Source organism: Rhamphochromis longiceps, linkage group LG18 (genome assembly GCF_057381845.1).
Source record: "Rhamphochromis longiceps isolate RC_006_pf linkage group LG18, R_longiceps_female_GT1.1, whole genome shotgun sequence".
Taxonomy (NCBI): Eukaryota; Metazoa; Chordata; class Actinopteri; order Cichliformes; family Cichlidae; genus Rhamphochromis; species Rhamphochromis longiceps.
The window spans coordinates 3,433,917-3,452,900 of record NC_140574.1 but is presented as its reverse complement, the minus strand read 5'-3'; the positions used below and the strand labels follow the sequence as shown (position 1 = coordinate 3,452,900).

Below are 18,984 nucleotides of genomic sequence, written 5' to 3'. Positions count from 1 at the left end.
TAACTGGAGTCACTGAACTGGATCTGAGGACTCTTTGTGCTGTTGGAGTCTTCAGAGGGATTTTTATGGGAATCATCCAAAAAAATATTACAGTTTACTATGAAGTGAAGACATCCAAGAGGTTTGTGCTTCAGTTTTGGTGAGTGAAACTGAGGTTTTATTATTCTAGTTACTAGCACTCATTAGCAGAAATCCATGCCTGTGCAATGCACCTTTACAGTCTAAGAGTCAGATTTACTAACACCAGCACCAACTGGGTTTTGGTGCCGCTACTCTCAGTGTACACAAAGAAACCAGTGAATGCCAACTTGTCTGCAAACACTCACCAAACTCTTGGTCGTCCAACCTTTTGGTGTAGCAGTAGGTACATCTGTGTGACCGATTTCACCAAGCAACAGCAAGTAGTGGTTGCCAGACGGTTGACAACAAGTCTCTAGACCTGTGTGAGTGAGGTCTAACCAAGTTTGTTGGCCTTAGCTGATAACATCCACCTCAAATATGGTTACTTCTGCCTCCAAAAAACCAACATGGCAGAGGCCAAAAAGCAAAGCTTCAAAACCAGTGGGTGACGTTTCATCTCATTAAACTGAGATATTAGAACAAACAAACTGTAATTACTCCAACTTTGCCCTCTCCTTCTTCGCTGTAGAGATTCACACAAACCAGTAAACAGTGAGAGGAGCCTGCAGCCTCCAAACATCATCTTAAATGTGTTGTATCTATCTGTGTTGTTCCAGTTCAACACAGAAATGATCTGGCTGGTCATCACGGATACTAAACCAAAACTTTATCCATTTAACGAAGTTAAAAGTTAATGTTAAAAATAATTAATGCAAGATAAGTTCATTAGTCATGATTTTTAGGTCAGAAACAGTAAAAGTAAACAAAGCAACGAATTGTAGAGTTGAAGCCTGGTGTGGAAGTCTCTTCTGTCAATTAACTGTGAAGGTGCCTGAACATGCTATAACTGTGTATTGATAATAATTCATGTGCGTACATATTGTGAGATATTACATTCAATATCAGTGTCGTCCTAAGTCTAAGGTAATAAATGCAGTTTAGGCCTATACGTGGTCGTCTGTAAAGCTTTTTATTTGCAGTAGGTGGTCAGGTCTGGCTTTGTGGTGTTTTCATTTTAAAAATACCTGTTGATCAGGAAGCTCCGCCTTCACGTACCTTTATTTCTCTTTTCAGTTTGAGGTTTTCTGTGTTTGTAACTAGACATTCGAGTTGCTCACAACACAGCACTGAACTATACAGCAGGTTTAAAGTTGCAATAATTCAAACTAAAATTTAAATGATTAATTGGAGTGTAGAAAAGCTAAATTCAGTATGCTAATTTTAGGCGGTGTCCTTATTGTTCTCTGAGCTACAGCATACAGAGTTACAACTTTCAGTTTTTAGCTACCATACCGGATTTATTGGAGCTTTGCAGCAGAAATCGCACCTAAAATTCAGTGGAAATTATTGTTTGCGTTCCTTAATTCGTATTTAAGAAACAAAACACAGCTACAGAATTTTCCTGGCTGTTCTGATTCCCAGAACACTAAATAACGTCAAAACCGTGTACGTGTCTTTCACTAGTGATGTTTGATGGAACGCTGATATGTCCAACTCACCGTTTTTCACAGGAGAAGATTTGTAGTGTAAAGAAGCACATCTGAACCCATATCAGAGATTTTTGTAGCTGGAGTCCAGCTGTTATTTGAGCCTAAACTTACCTCAGGGGCCTAATAGGGGTTACCTTAGTGAACTGCAATCGCTGGTTAATAAACCTGTAATCTGGCACCTCTTCTGTTGGGTTCTATAGGTCTTTAAACTGGGTTGGTTTATTTCTTGGTGACCAGTTCTGCCAAATGAAAGACACAGATGCGGCATCTGACAAAACGGCGCTATCCAACACCTGGGAACATGACTGCCTCGAATTTGTTGTGGTTTATTTTGATGCAACATGGCTAATATTTCATTATTGCTTGTTTTTTTTTCTTTTCTTTTTTTAAAGCAACTTTAAAATAAGAGTGAACATTTTAAAAAGGAATCTGAAGACTGTCCCAGTAACCACACGTCATCACGAGTATCCTAATGCACATTTATTTGGTGAATTTCCAGTATTGTTGGATCTTAGATACACAAGTACACCATCGCTCCTGCAAATACTATATATGGCTCAGCTGATTTACGGGAAAGTACACCAACCAACCACCCGGTCTTACTATTATGATCTGAGGAGCTAATAGAAGTAAGACAATCCAAAAACAAAAAGAAAGTTTTTTTAGTGAGTAAAATCTAGAAAACCATGAAGTGTATTTAGCATGCTATAGCTTCTGTTTGTGGCATCGGTCAAAACAGCAGCGAGCCTGTCCTTCACTGTTCTGTTGCACTATTGTATGAACTGTATGTCATCTACTGCAGCTACAAGCCCATCGTATTACTGTGAGAACAGAATGATATCAAAGCTAAAATGCCAGACACATGCAGCGTGGCTATAGTTAACTTCCCTTGCCGTTAATCACTCTTTTCTAGTACTGTAGAAGGTTAATATTAGCTATACGAGCTTAATTTGAAGTGCTACTCAATTTTGTCTTGAATTCAATCAACTGATATAATTTATAAGCCATTATATCACATTTACTAGTTACTTAGTGAACTTGCACTAACACTCAGCACCTATGTCTCAAACCCTTTTTTTTACCAAACAAAATTGGTGTTATATAAATAAAACTGAGACCAGATCTCACCTTTGATTATTCCTGTGTTAGATGCTCGGTAGGAATGTGTTTGTTTTTTTGGGGGGGTTTTTGTGATTCCCCGTAAAATGTGATGCTCTGAATCCCCTTTATTCTTCACTGATTTAGTTAACAGTAGTTTTCACTCAAACAGTAGTGCTTAGTATTTGAACATAAAAGGGATCATTCTCCCCATGCAGTGTCTTCTGTAATGTCCTGGCATTGTGAGAGCTGAAAGTCAGCAGGCCCACACCCATAACAATGAAAAAAACAGAATTTGAAACATGTGACACTTCTCGCAATAAATGGTAGCCACACTGGCTTTGTAAAAAAAGAGATGGACCACCCAACAATGCTCTTCTGAAACTCACAGTCTGAGCAGGAGATAGCTGGACTAGCTAGCTTGCTAAGTGGTGTTTACTGCTAAATTGTCATCGTAACTGTGCAAGAATTTATCCTTATGAGTGTTCATACAATGCAGCGATCATAGTCATATTCAAAGATAATTTCTGCCAATGGTCTGACTGGGAATGATCAATTTGAGACGGTACCTTATCAAAACGCTATACACCACCACACAAAGAAGAATATGACAGTAATGTTAGCAAGAAAGCTAAAGGATAGCTGGTTAACTATAACTTAGCTACACTGCATGAATCTGGCATCAGCTACAAAGCAATTTAAAATGAGTAGCCAACCTAGCACCAGGTTTACCTCCTGAACGAGCTTACCTTATACACTCCAGATAATATTTAGCTAGCAATTTGTCTGTGTTAGCAACCTAGTGTTAGCCAACATTAGGCTAATCCCCAGAAACAAACAAAGGGCCCACCATTGATCAATTTTTTGATAACAATGAAAAAGTTATTAATAACGACACATTAGAAAATCAAAAGTCAATTATGTAAATGCACAAGTGAGCCTATTCATCTTCATTTTGAGTAGTTCTTCTCATTTGATAAGTTTTAAACTACAGGCGATCCAAGTTCTTAAAAACTGAATTTATGCAGTATTACTCCAAAAAGGCTGTTTTTTTCCTGGAAAAGCTGAGCACAGAAAGTTATTAGAAATACTTACAAACTTAACTTTGGAGAAATGTGCATCAAGAACAGATTGTGTTACTTCAAGACCACAAGTGTGAGTACTGGGACAGACATATTGTGCCTCCCTTTATGTAGGAATCTTTTTTATCTTTTTAGTGCTGGAAATTTAAGCCACTATTTTTGCATTGAAGTTACGCTCTGAATACTGATCAAGCAGAAGCAGAACTTCACAGGTGGTTTATATCCCTGAATTCATGTGCCAACAAAGCAGCAGATTTAGTGTTTCAAACGCAGTCAAATTTTCAAGTGGATAGTCAGTTCACACAAAGTGGTGACACACAATTTGAGCACAGTGGCGTGAAAACAAAACACTGAGACCAGAAAACAAATCTGGTTTCTGGACAGAATTGATCCTCAGAGACCTTACAGAGCAACATGAGAAAAGTAGAAACGGTGAAACATGACTGCCAGCAAACTAGCCATGGTTTTATTACCAAAGTCTCTCTCTCTTCTCTAACACACACACACACACACACACACACACACACACACCCCAAACAACTAAAGACAGGAGACTTTTGGTTCCAGGATCACCTTCTAATCGTCAACTCCTACAGTGGTGCATTATCATGCAAACCATGCAAAAACAATGAAAATGTATTCATATAAAAAAATAAGTGTTACAAAATGGCATAGCAAGTATACGTAACCATTCATTCTCTTTTTCCTTTTCCTGATATCCTGAACTTTGCAGTGACTACACTAAAAATCGCATGCGTTACATGCAGTGCGGTTGGCTTTGCAGCAATAAAGCTTTTGGGTGTATATAGTATGTATATTATTGTTCTTTTTTTATGTCAGCTAAACTTTTGCGAAGAGTGCGCTGTACAGAGTTTTACTTTACAAACGGTGTGGTTTCCCTTTTTCTTTCTTTTTTCTGGGCAGTCTCAGTGCCATGGCTCTCTGACTGGACCGTGGATGGCATGATGAGATCTGCGGTGGCCTCTGAAGGTCGATTATCTCGGATAAGATCCAACTTAACCTCCCCAGACGTTCAGTCCACAGCGGTGGCTTTGACCCAGGGCTTGGGTTTAGAGGCTTGGGTTGAATTTAATATCTTAACTCAGAGTGGTGGATATCTGCGCCGAATGTGTTTCCTCTCAGGGTGGCATGGTCCACACAGCGTCGCCGAATCCCTCACCAGTGGAGGAGAGAGGCAGGGGGCCCCCACTTGGTGTGAAAGGGTCTGTGTCTGTGTCCGTCTCCCCCTCCGCCAGGTAGCTCGGCCTGGGTCTCGTCCAGCCAGGGTCCCCGGGCGCCAAACCGGCCCCCATTGAGAAGTTCTCCCCTTCCCGCTCCCCAGAGATGCTGAATCCACTGGGCGAGCGCTCCAGCTCCTCGTGGTTAACCGATAGCATGGAGAGCGGTGAGTCACCACCTTGCCCCCCTGTGGTCCTACCCAGTCCCACTGACAAGTCCTGCAGGGAGCTGATGGGCAACACTGTGGGACGCTCGGTGTAAGTGGGGATGATTGCTGAAGGTGGGGGTTGGGGTTGATGAACCGAAGGGGCAATGCCGACTCCTCCTGCCAACCCCACCCCTTCTCTGCCTCCTCTTCCACGGCCATAATAGGGGTTCGCCTTGCTGACAGGCACCTGGTACATGTGTGGGAACGCCTCGGCGTAGTTGAGGAAAACCCGTCTGATCTCACCGTTTGCCGTAGGATTGCAGGTCTCCAGGGTCATGCGGGCAGAGCCGGCAGAGTCCACCTGCAGGTGCTCAGTGTGCTGGATGTGCATGTCCACCAGGAAGTCCAACTTCTTTTCCATGTCCTCCACCTGAGAGAGAGATACACAATGGAACCAGTGGATCGCATAACAGGTGTGTTTATTTACCAATCACCTTGGCCAAAATATGATGTAAAGAAATGTTAGTAACCCCTTCAGTGCTTTTAGTAAGGTTTGATAAAACCTTTGCAGACATTGCAGATATGAGAAATATCAAATATCATGTTGATTCTTTTACTGATAACTTGGTGTTTTCACAGTTTAATCTTGGTAATCTTCCTAAAGAAAACCATTAATTATGAACCCTGCACCACCACTAATAATGACGACAATGCTCCAGATGCAGGAGAGAAACACTCAGCACAGGAAAGACGGGCAGAACAGAATCATGAAAGTCTCTTTTTTTAAGCCTGGTCCAGTTTATCTTGTAAAGTGTTAAACAGCGGATGATAGTTCGGTGGTGGTGAAGGTTATAGACTCTTTTTGTCTTGCTGTAGAAGTCACTGCATGCTGCAGAACTGAAATCGAGTAAGAACTGCAAGTGTAATCGCATAACATGATTAGTAATATTTGCTACAGTTGGGCCAAATGGGTTGAATAGATCTGCTGTTCAAAGTCATCTCCAGCTGAAGCAGCTTGTTGCCATATTCAGAGGGTTCTCTGACCCTGGCAGTGCAGCGCTTTGTTTTATTGGAAACAGTAATTTAAGTGTCCTGTTCCAAAAGGTCTGCCAGTGTTTCTGGTCTCATCAACGTGACAGTTTTTTTCTAAATTAGCAAATTTTACCGGCATTACATTAAACTCTAAATTGTCGCCAGATGTCTCAACATACAAAGCCCAAGGGTAACAAACTAAACTATAAAACAATTTATCTCAAACAATACAAAGAGTTACTTTGTTTGGAGAAGGAACACCTTGGCAGAATATTTGCCTTTAGTAGTTTTAGTTGTTACCTGTCTCTCCACCCTGACAAATCTGCCCATCATGCTTTGGTCTTCCGCATCTGGCATGGATGTGGCTTTGGCTATGTAGGACTCATGCCTGGAACAAAGGGACATCGAGTAGATGTGGACTGCACAGACATTTGTTACAAAAACTAAATAACATAGTTATAACTAACCTTTATACTAATTTGTAATTGTTTTACAACATTGTAGCCATTTTAGAGCTCTGTAGCAGTACCTGGGTGACTGGTTGGGCGGGTAAGTAAAGGGTGTTTTCTGAGTTTTCTTGTGTTTTGGGGTGAGAGGAGGTCCAGGGGCAAGAATCATGTCAATCCTTAAAATAAAAAAAATAATGAGCATGAGGAAAAGAGAAAATTGGCTTCGTTCAAACTGATCAGCCTCGTGTGTAAAAGACTAACTCACCTCGTCTGGAGGTATTTAATTCTACAGAGCATGTCCAGGTGTCCAGCAGAGTACTGCTCAATAACATCTTTGACATCATAAGGCCTCAGAGTTTCCTTAAACCGCTTCTTGTTCAAGAGGAATTGCATGATCCTGTGTGGCAACAAACACTGCAAATGAAAACACTTCTCAAACATCAGACACAGTTAACAAACGTCAGCTCCCATATGGAAAAGATATATATAAATCTTATAAAGTTTGTATCTGTCTTGTGTGAAACTTGTATGAAAAGCATACAAGAGTGAAAACAGATATAAGATCCCTTGAAAAATTATATAATGAAACTTGTATGTTTTGGATACTTACTAAAACAATGTATGAAAGTAATGCGAAAGTGGCCACTTTCATGAGTAAATCATGTAAGCCTTATATGATTTACTCATGAAAGTGGCCACTTTCATGAGTAATCACATATAAGTTTTTACTATTTCTTTTCCGTATGGGCTACCACACTTACCTTCATTGTATAGACACGTGTTTGTCAGGAAACAGGAATGCAAGAATCAAACAAATGAGAAGCATTTCACTGGTTTAGATCTTAACATTATTAACGTATCTGATCTAAACAACACTACATTTACTGGCCCTAATAACTAGCGGATGATACCGTGGAGACAAAGACTATCACAACGTTTCCCAACCAGAAGCCGTGGGTGGATAAAACCATCCGCGACGCTCTGAGATCCCGCACCGCTGCCTACAACACGGGACTCATGACGGGGGACATGGACCCGTACAAAGCCGCATCATATAACGTGCGGAGGGCGGTGAAAGAGGCGAAGCAGCGCTACGGGAGGAAACTAGAGTCACAACTCCAACAGAGTGACTCTAGGAGCTTGTGGCGGGGACTAAGGACAATAATGGACTATAAAGCACCAACAACCGGTATGACGAACGCGGCTGTGACTCTGGCAGACGAGCTGAACACTTTCTATGCTCGCTTCGAGGCTGCAGCTAAGGTCTCCAACAATGCTAGTGTTAGCGGCGCTAACGGCTGCAGACAGGAAGATACTGCCAGCACCGGAAACGTGCTCGTCATCTCCGAGCATGAAGTAAGGAGAGCCTTCAAGAGAGTGAACACCAGGAAAGCAGCAGGACCAGACGGCATCCCAGGTCGTATCCTAAGAGACTGCGCATACCAGCTAGCTCCTGTGTTCACTGAGATATTCAACATCTCTTTATCTCAGTCGGTGATCCCCACATGCTTCAAAGAGTCCATCATTGTTCCTGTCCCGAAGAAACCCCACCCTGTTTCTCTCAATGACTATCGCCCTGTAGCCCTCACCTCAGTAGTGATGAAGTGCTTTGAACGCCTGGTCAGAGACTTCATCATTTCTTCACTACCAGACACACTGGACCCACTACAGTTCGCTTACCGTCCAAATCGTTCCACAGACGATGCCATCTCTCATCTCCTCCACACATCACTCACTCACTTGGACACTAGAAGGGGGAATTATGTTAAAATGCTCTTCATAGACTACAGCTCTGCATTTAACACCATAATTCCCTCCACACTCACCACCAAGCTGGAGCATCTGGGACTCAGCTCATCTATGTGTCTGTGGATCTCCAACTTCCTAACTGGCAGACCACAGGCAGTAAGGATGGGCGGACATGTCTCAGCCTCCACCACTCTCAGCACTGGAGCCCCCCAGGGGTGTGTTCTGAGCCCCCTGCTGTACTCTTTGTACACATATGACTGTGTGGCCACTACCAGCTCCACCACCATCATCAAGTTTGCTGACGACACCGTCGTGGTGGGCCTGATCTCTGATAACAACGAGACGGCCTACCTGAAGGAGATTAGGAATCTGGAGAACTGGTGCCAGAGGAACAACCTCCTTCTAAACGTCAGTAAGACAAAGGAGCTGATAGTGGACTTCAGCACTAAGCAGGAGAGGAACTACCAGACCCCCGTCATCAACGAGTGCCCAGTGGAGAGAGTGGACAGCTTCAAATACCTCGGAGTTCACATCACGCAGGACCTGTCATGGTCCTGTCACATCAACACCGTGGTGAAAAAGGCCCGACAGCGTCTCTACCACCTCAGACGCTTGAGAGACTTCCAACTGCCCTCCAAGGTGCTCAGGAACTTTTACTCGTGCACCATAGAGAGCATCCTGGCGGGAAACATCTTAACCTGGTTCGGGAACAGCACCATGCAGGACAGACGAGCTCTACAGAGGGTTGTGCGGTCAGCTGAGCGCACCATCCGCTCCGAGCTCCCTGACCTGCACTCAATCTACAGCAGGCGGTGCTGGACCAAGGCCAGGAAGATCGTGAAGGACCTCAGCCATCCCAACAACAGACTGTTCTCTCTGTTGAGGTCAGGAAAGCGATTCCGCTCCCTGAAGACCAACACAGAGAGACTGAGGAGGAGCTTCTTCCCGCAGGCGATACGGTCTCTCAATCACACCACCACACAGTACTGACCCACACATATGGTTCTTACACACACACTGGACTTTCTGGACTTTGGTTTTGCACAACACTGGTCACTATATTCTTCATTTCCGGTTAATACTTGTACAGCTGCTGTTATTGTGTATATATTTATTTATATTTATATTTCTTCATACATTCTTATATAGTTCTATATTGTGTATTTTGTTGTACAGTTATTTTATTTTCAACTTTAATTTATATATTTATCTTTATCTTATTCTTTCCCAGTTAAATTTACCCTTCATTCTAATTTGTGTTGTACAGTTATTTCATTTTTAACCTTAATTTATATTTTATTCCTTCCTAGTTAAATTTACCCTTTTTAATTTTTCATATTTATTTCCTATCTTATTCATAGCCTTTTCCTTTTTTGTTTTCTTTAGGTCACGAGCAGTTGTCCAAGCATTTCACTACATATCGTACTGTGTATGACTGTGTACGTGACAAATAAAATTTGAATTTGAATTAATGTTTGTCTGCGGTCTTTTACCCCTTTTCCACTGACACGGTGGAGCCACCAGTGGCCGTGGGAAGAGCGACCACCAGAAATTCCTCAATTATTGGTAGATTCACTCCATATTTCTTTGCCCACACTTACTAAGCACAAGTACTGGCACCATGTTACTATTAAATAGATTTAAGGCGGAAAACTAAAAATTGATATATGATCCCGTGTTTCTATCGGTTTATCTACTGGGAGACACTAATTATGGGAACTGAACCAGTGCAGAGGCTGTGGAGTACAACAACAAGCCAAAGCCTCATCGCTTCTGCTCAAAGTCAAATAGTAAGCTGAAAGCTTGAATAGAAACACACCACAGTCGATTTGTTATCCAAGGAAAAAGTACAAAAACAGTGCAACAGTCTCGTAGTCTGAAAGCACTCCAAGGTTAAATTGTTACTTTTAACAGCTTCACTCAAACACAAATAACTTCTTCATCCATTTTTGTCTTTTCTGTAACAGGTGCAAAATGAACAATAATAGCAGTCAAAGGCGCTTGCAAAGAAAAGCGTCTGGACTTCTTTAAGTTGCTTGAAGACACAAGAAGTGGAATCCTTCACTGCGCACATTAACGCTGTGGATAAGAACATCAAGTTCACCAGGGAAGACACAAAGGACAACTGTCTGCCTTTCCTGGACTGCACTGTGCACATTGAAGAGAACGGCAAACTCAACATCGAAGTTTACCGGAAGCCCACACACACGGACCAGTACCTCCTCTTTGACTCCCATCACCCTTTGGAACACAAACTTGGAGTAATCAGGACCCTACACCACCGGGCAGAACATGTTCCCTCTAAGCCTGAAGGGAAAAAGAAGGAACACACACATGTAAAGGAAGCACTCAAAACGTGCGGCTATCCTAAATGGGCGTTCTTAAAGTCAGCAAAGAGGCACAGAAAAGAAGACCAGACACCAGCGAGGGAGGATAAGAAGGACAGACGCAACAACATTGTCATCCCCTATGTAGCCGGCGTATCAGAGAAACTCAGGAGAGTTTTCTCCAAGCATGACATCCCGGTGCATTTCAGACCCAGCAACACGCTCAGACAGAAACTGGTTCACCCGAAAGACAAAACGCCAAAACACAAACTTAACAATGTGGTGTATGCTGTACATTGCAGCGAGGAATGCTCAGACCTCTACATCGGAGAGACCAAACAGCCACTTCACAAGCGCATGGTACAACACAGAAGAGCCACCTCCACAGGACAAGACTCAGCAGTCCATCTGCATCTTAAGGATAAAGGTCACTCTTTCGAGGTTGCCAATGTTCACATTTTGGACAGAGAGGACAGATGGTTTGAAAGAGGAGTGAAAGAAGCCATCTATGCCCACTGTGAGCGACCATCTTTGAACAGAGGCGGGGTTTACGACACCAACTCTCTGCCATCTATAATCCAGTTTTGAGATCCCTTCCCAGACGCCTTAACGCCCACTCACATCCTGGGCCATCTGACCTCAGGAAATCGCATGATAAGGTGGGGCCAGGTTTCACAATGAACACACCCGAAACTCTGGCTGATTGGGACCCACGCCCAGTTTCACACCTTGGCTCAGGCGATTAGAGGATCATCAGGGGGTCCTTTTGTCCCTCTGTGGGGGGTCACTCCCACTAGGTTTATATCTGGGACTCTCCACCATTTGACCTTAGAACTGAAGAAGCTTCTCGGATGAGAGGTGAAACGTCTTCAAGTAACTTAAAGTCCAGACGCTTTTCTTTGCAAGCTCTTTTGACTACGATGACCTGGATGACTGAGAACCTTCACAGACAACAATAATAGCAAAAACAATCACGAGTAGCCTACGTATCTGCTTACTCATCACGATTGTTATACTATTTCCAAGTGGCATCTGCAAAACTCTGTGAAGCATCACTGCAGTGTCAAACTGGAGCTGTGAGGAAGGCAGGTATTACCATATGATTCCTCCCGTCTAGTCCAGGGTCTCCTCCCAGCTGGATATTTCCAGAAAGCCTTTAAAGTGGATCCTTCAAATGCCAAAAAACAACACTACAACCTCCTACTGGATCCAAATGAGTCCTCGTGTATTAAAGAGCCATTTCTTTTGGTCTTCACCTTAAGGTTCTTCTTCCTTGTCACAATAACAGTTCGGAGCAGTATGCTTGACAAGTTGGTGAATAAACAAAACAATACACCATTTCTTTCTTCCAGCAACTAAATGTAAGTGACACCTCTTTACCTCAAAGAACTTTATGACATCAGATTTGGAGCTGCTAACACTTAACAGCTTCATAACAGGACTCCACAAACTGATGGTTACAGAGGTAACATCTGTCAGTTATGTGTAATTAATGCCCCCTTCACAGAAACCGTGCGTGACATTTTCTGTCCGGTGCATTATAGTAAGCCCAGCATCTTTCAGTCCTGCATCACTGCCACCCACTGAGCTCCGGTTTTTGTCCTACAGATCTCCTACTTTCAGAGTCAGCTACTGCTGCTGCACGAGCTCCAGTGTTTGGCAGAAAGTCTTGGGTCCTGAAACTAAAACCCTCCAGATCTGAGCATCCTATTCAGAAACCCATTCAACACTGATATAATGGAGTGGAAGGAAGCAGCACTTTCACAGGGTTAATCACTCATCTCGCAGGCCCTTGCACTAGATTGAATTCCTGCATTATGTCAGCTGTGTGGCCTATAGATTTACCAATGCACTGTCAGCATGTGTGAGTTCTGCCACACTCTGTGGTTGGCATAGCTCACTGTGTTGAATTTTGATTGCTGCAGAGTTTTCTGAAAGCACATACAGCGAGGACCAATCGTACTATCATACTGTGCAGAAAACTGACCAAAAGTTGTTATTGATATTTTAAGGTGTAAATAAACATTTTGAATTCGTTACTACAAAGTTCTGTTTTCTGTCCTGTCAGTTTGTTTAGCAGGTGAAGAAGAACTGACCAGTCTGTACGTTTGGATTCTAGCTAATCCATGTGACTGCATTTAAGCGTTTTACAGCCAGCAGGTCACTGATGACCTGTCCAGGGTTTTATGAGACTTCATAACATTTTCCTTTCTCCAATCCAACAGTGATGTCATAATGTCCTTACTCAGTCAGTCTACATCACTGACTGAAGACAAAGCAATCGAGCAACCAGAAAACATTTCCTTGTTCATAACACCCATCTGCGCATCACAGTATAGGACATTTTTCTCTTCTTATCAGTATCAATTTATACTCTTTAATTGATTGGGTCTAAATCAATTAAATGATGACTTTAAAGGACCACAGAGCCCAGTTCTTGACCCTAACCTGACTGCCCTGATGACCAGTTTCAGTGTGGGGATCATCTCTTCCAGGAGGATGTCAGGGGGGAAACCCCGTTCCTCTAAGGCTGGATCTGCCACACCTCCGGCATCTGAGAGAAAAACACATTACGAATTTTGCGTTAGTAAAAAAAAGGATTAGACCAATATGGAAGACAAAAGCTCTCTGAGCTATCCGTGCTTTTTTGGTTTCAAACCTTCAGAGCTCTGGCGGAGTGTGTTGGCCTTCATTCGGAAGGCAGTGCGGAAGCGTTCCCGGTTAGTGAAGCCACCAGGTTTGGGCTCCTTGGAGGGACTCTCCTCGATGGAGTCTGCGTTTCCTGTCAGCTTCTTTACTGCCACCACAGACGGTCTTGAATTAGGAAGGCGAACACGCTCGAGTAAACTTAGTTTCTGGCTGAAGAGGGACAAACGAGAAAACAATACAGTATGGACCAAGAGAAAGCATGTGAGCACCAGCAAGTAAAGTCTTACACATCACCCAGCTGGGTGTGATCAGACACCGAAGAACGTTCAAGAAGCAAAGCAGCCAAAAGTTTAGGCAGATATTCAGATTAAAGCCACATTCTTTTAAACTTTAAATACTGATATAATTTTTCTGATCATCACTCAATTCCTGTTCTCTTCATTTTCTCCCACACCCCAAACTGTACTCGGGAGATGGCTGCTCCTCCCTGAACCGGACTAAGTCTGGAGGTTTGAAGATATAAAAGGGAGTTTTTCCTTCCCACTGTCGCCAAGTGCATGCTAATGAAATTTTTTGCACAATCAGTTTTGTTGTGATTTTTGTGTAATATAAGTTCTCCTGGTCTGCTGCTGCAACGTAACAATGCAGCTTTCCTGGCAGAAGGAAGACTCAAAGAACTGAGAGGAGATTGGTCTCCTTTACTGTCCAATGGCTGACAATATTTGGCAGCACAAAGACGAGAGCTCCCTGGGTAAAATAAGACTCCTGTGCCTTGGAAGAGGGAGAGAGGCGGGGTAACCGGAGCTGACAACAGCCCAAACAAGGCCTCTGAAACGTGGAGCGTTCTCAGCGACTTTGCTCCCACAGCAGACACACAATATGAGCCTCTATGTGGCCTCGAGGCAGAATAGGGACGGCAGATTACGGCGCTGAGAGGCCGCAGAATAGGAAGCTGTAAAGGAAGAGAGAAGCTCTTTCTGACTGCTCCTCGGCCGAATAAAGAGCAGAAAATGGGATGTGATTATCCCGTGGATCTCTGTAAATGAGGCAGCGCAGCAGGCGAAAAAAATGATGCTCCTTATCTCCCACAGCTCTGCCTTCCCAAGACACACATGTTGGTTCATAATACCTGCACAAAGCTGCGGGACAATATTAAAAGATAATTTCAGTTATTGCAAATATGGATCTTATTTCCTGGTTGTTAGGATAACAAAGGGAATACACCAGGTTACATGGGTGGGACTCATTTTACTTGGAGGTAAAAGTGAAACTACTGATTTTAACAGCTCAAAAAAAGCAGAGAGTGTCCGACACATGTTCGTTTTTGCAAATGTGTTTGGTCGAACTGAAGGTTTTTCTGTTACCATTCTCTTGATCAGGTTTTTAGTCTCTGATACTTGTTTTTTGTTAATGCACTGTGTCAATTAAATGTTATGTCTCTGAACACAAAACTCTTACCTTGTTGTTTACATTTGTTTCAGCTGTGTCTCGTCACCCTCCCATATCCATTTCCTGTGTGAGCATTAAAGCTCTGCCTTTCCCTTTCGTTGTTGTTGTCGTTCCCGTTTATTCCCTGTCTGTTTCTGAGTTTGACGGATTTATTGACCCTTTTCTTTTCGTGGACTTTGAGATTATTCAGGCTGATGGTAGAACTCAAAGATTTGCTTTGTGTTTATTTCTGCTGCCTCTGGAATCAGTAAAGCTAAAGTTAAAGTATAGCAGCTACCTGGGCACCCACCAATCATCCAGTTCATGGTTGCAGGCACAGTGCAGCTAATCTCAGCTGTCACAGGGCAAGAAAAAGAGTGCATCGTGGGACAGTCACAAATACTTAAAGTACATGTGCATACTAGAGTTTTATATTTGTTGTGTAAACATTTTAATAGTGAATATCTGACACTGACTAGTCCTTTGACTTAAACTAAAATTGTTAAAAAGGTACTTTGTCGACATAGATGTCACATAAAAGACGTAGTTTACACCTGAACTGTGGTGGAGGAGAATCATGCATCTAGTAAAACTGATACACACACACACACACACACACACACACACACACACACACACACACACACACACACACACACACACACACACACACACACACACACACACACACACACACACACACACACAATAAGTAGCTTATCGGCCTCTTGTCGGACATCGTCGCACTGTTGTAGTTTCTGGCCGCCGTCCACCTCTTCGCTCAGCGCAACAAGATAATGTCAGAGTGCTAATTTCCCAGCCGCTGATCCTAAAAGGCTTTTAAAACTCTGACTGCCTGCTTTTCACTCCGTTTGACTTCATCACTCAGCGTCTGCACCCTCATTTCTTTCCACTCTTGTTCTCCCTCCACATCTCCGTCTCATCTGAATTATGTCCCCGCTTAATACTACAAATACAAGAAAAATGATTGTAATCGTTGTAATGCAACCCTCCGGTTCAGCCTATAAAACAGACGCCATTAAGAACAGGTGACCCGACCTCTCTGCTCTGCTCTACCAGCCCGTGTATCAGAGCCGTTTCAGCTTTTAGCAGCAGTAACTTAATCCAGCGTGTTGAACACAGAGGCCGGGAGGCGTCGGAGCAGAACGCTGCGCTGTAATGAGCCTGTAACGCCACCTCTGCTGACCTGAGCTGATGCGAAATGGCAGGTTTAGCAAGACTACAGCACATTTCATATAATGGCTCTGACATGTGTTTGTCAGCACTGAATGATGACATCAAAAAGCAAAGTTTTTCCTAAGTTTAAGAAATCAAACTTTTAGCTGATTATGTACTCTACATTTGTGTGTGCATGTGTGTGTGTGTGTGTGTGTGTGTTTGTGTGTTTGTGTGTGTGTGTGTGTGTGTGTGTATTCAACTAAAACTGGCTCTCATTTCCACTTCTGAACATTTTAATCCTTTAAGACCTACCATAGAACCAAGTTCGCCAGAGCTTATAGTATATGTTTACATGCTGTGGAGCCATTTTTGGAGCATTTCAAGTTGCTATACATCAATACAACCATTATAGCCCAAATTTTAATGATATGTCTGCATTAAGTGCATAGTAATTACATAAATTGCAAAAAAGTGCAATAAACTACAAAAAAATTGAAAATCGTTTTTGATTTTTTAACATATATTTCTAGTTAGAGAAATTTAAGAGGCTTATCCCTCAAAACTGTAAATACACAAACTAGTTTCCCTCCAAAGGAAATTTATTTTAAGTGTCTTCATAGTTTTATTTTTGAGATACACCAATTTTCATACACTGCAGGAAAAACGAAAAAATATATTATAGTGCAAATTTGCAAAATAACAGCATATGCATCAAAATAAAATATTTCCAGCAGTGCAATATGAGTCCTCAGCATCCCAGAAACGACACAGAAAGACAAAGTCAAACATAACTTTTAAAAACACCAGTATAGGCTCATAAGGCCACGATGGTAAAAAACGACATTTCCGCAAAACGACGTCACTTCCGGTTTTGGGCAGGTCATGCGGACATGCGATAGTTCACGCTGATGGACGTAGGAAGTGTTACAAACAGCTGATCGGATCGGCAAAGCGTGTTTCTGGAATATTATGTTTTTGTTGCTGCAAGTGCTTTTTATGCAGTTTTTGCAAAGCTATATGTGGAAGGAAACTGTGACCGAGGACAAGCTGATGGCATCAGATGTAAGTACAACTCCTCCGGTTTCATATGCAAAAAAAATTATTGCGCTAGCTTACGTGGTTGCAGTGCTACCGGGATTTAAAAATAGTTACGCAAAATGGAGCGTGTCCGCTCAGACCGGCTTTAAAGGGTTAATGCCAATGTATAAGTCCTAGCTTACATGTTGACTATATTAAGCACAATTACAAAAGTATAAACACGTGTTAGGCATCAATCACAGTGAAGTTGGTTCCCCCCCTTTGGAGCCACCAGTCACTGGGGAAAGGTGCATCCCCTGGTCAGCCTCTCACTGACCGGTGTATCCCCTGACCCCAGTGAGAGGCTTCTGGAGGTTGCTGCTTGGAAAACGCCCCTGTGATTGCTTCGGTTGCTAGCGCTCAGCCATAGTTTGCATGAAAGATGCAGACTTGTCTGCAAACACTTGCCAACAGCTTGCTGATTGGTTAAACTCAGACAGACAATGTTTGCCGTCAAAGTAAAAGTTGTGAGTACTGCTACAGCTACTTTGAAATGTCACATTGCTGCATCTGCTAGTATTCTGCATGGAAGTGCACCAAAAACCAGAACTGCATGCAAAATACAAGCAGATGCAGCAATGCTCCAGCAACCAAATCAAATCAAAATCAAATCAAATCACTTTTATTGTCACATCACATGTGCAGGTACATTGGTACAGCACATGTGAGCGAAATTCTTGTGTGCGAGCTTCACAAGCAACAGAGTTGTGCAAAATACAATAATGTAAACCAAAACAATCTCAAGGAAGTTTGTGGTGCAGCACCCTTTGCAGCCAATTTCACCATCTTCCAGAAACCTCTCACCAGCTGCCCAGTGACCAGAGGTTGATGGTGGTCGCAGAGTGGTCTCTATGCCTGTGTGACTGAGGCCTTGGGTAGGATAGAGTGCAAAGCAGGTGAGACCTTTTCACCTGTGCACTGGGTAATTTGTTTTTATACTGTGTCCATATGCAAACAACCAAGACCAAGGTTAGACAAGTGGCTGCTATGACTAACAGGTGAGCAGACAGGTGTCACTGACTTCACATGTGCTAATGCCACTCAGTCAGTCTGTGCGGCTTCTGTGTCTTTTGCAGGACTTTGATTAAATTATCTCATTATATCATTATATGTCGATAACCGCGGTGACACATCTGCAGCAGCTCAAGTTCAATCTGCTCCTCAAACCGAAAGCCTCAGTTGGAGTTTCACAACACTTTTTGATGTGGAGACTCATTAATGTCGCTCAGCAGGACGGAGAAAAATGAAAAGTCAAACCCATAGACCTCTTCTGAGGCCCTAATTACAAGATCTAAACTGTCACTCATAATTGAAACACAACTAATGGACTCGCTAATAGGTTTCCACAGAAACCTCTCAGCTTAAATGTCATTAAAGCAGCTGATGTGGAAGGCAGAGGGACGCGTGGGCGTTCAAAATTCATACGTCCCACGGCCATTAGCCCCGAGATTTATCCGACTGGTGAATTAATACAGGAAGCTATTTAAAGGCGGGCAGGGTGAGATATTCTAGGAAATGTTCATTAGTCTCTCCAGCATGTGGGGCTAATTAAAGCCCCGTCAGAAAGCATTTACTTTAGGCACAGCTCTGTGTGATTAACTGTGTCTCTGCATGGACACCAAACGGTGACCTACCTCGCCATGACCTCCAAGGTGTCCTTCCTGTGGACGGGGAGAGAGGAAAGGATCAAAATCAGGTATCTGCATGCAACGTAGGATTTAAATATCCTTTGATAAAGACTAAAAGTCAGAAGAGGACCAAAGCATGACAAAAATCCTCAGTTTGAAATCCACCGAGTGCATTTTTCTTGGTTGATGTTCCAAAATAGTGCAAACTGCTGATTCGTCTTTTATGTTTAATCTTTAATGAAAATTTTAATTTGAGTTTTTTTGCTTCTTACTCAAAGAAATCTAAAAG

The 18,984-nt window shown here is 42.8% G+C and overlaps 1 protein-coding gene across 1 annotated transcript in view; it reads right to left on the bottom strand.

Annotated features, from left to right (window-relative positions):
- Positions 1 to 4,011: 4,011 nt before the first annotated feature.
- Positions 4,012 to 18,984, bottom strand: part of kcnq3 (potassium voltage-gated channel, KQT-like subfamily, member 3) — a 108,079-nt gene continuing 93,106 nt past the window's right edge. Inside the window, exons 10-16 of the mRNA XM_085389251.1 lie at positions 18,702 to 18,728; positions 13,394 to 13,593; positions 13,183 to 13,288; positions 6,924 to 7,055; positions 6,739 to 6,834; positions 6,510 to 6,597; positions 4,012 to 5,607 (exon numbers count right to left, since the gene is read on the bottom strand). Coding sequence (XP_085245377.1) covers positions 4,930 to 5,607; positions 6,510 to 6,597; positions 6,739 to 6,834; positions 6,924 to 7,055; positions 13,183 to 13,288; positions 13,394 to 13,593; positions 18,702 to 18,728 — 1,327 coding nt within the window. The 3' untranslated portion in view covers positions 4,012 to 4,929. The remainder of the gene's footprint in view (positions 5,608 to 6,509; positions 6,598 to 6,738; positions 6,835 to 6,923; positions 7,056 to 13,182; positions 13,289 to 13,393; positions 13,594 to 18,701; positions 18,729 to 18,984) is intronic.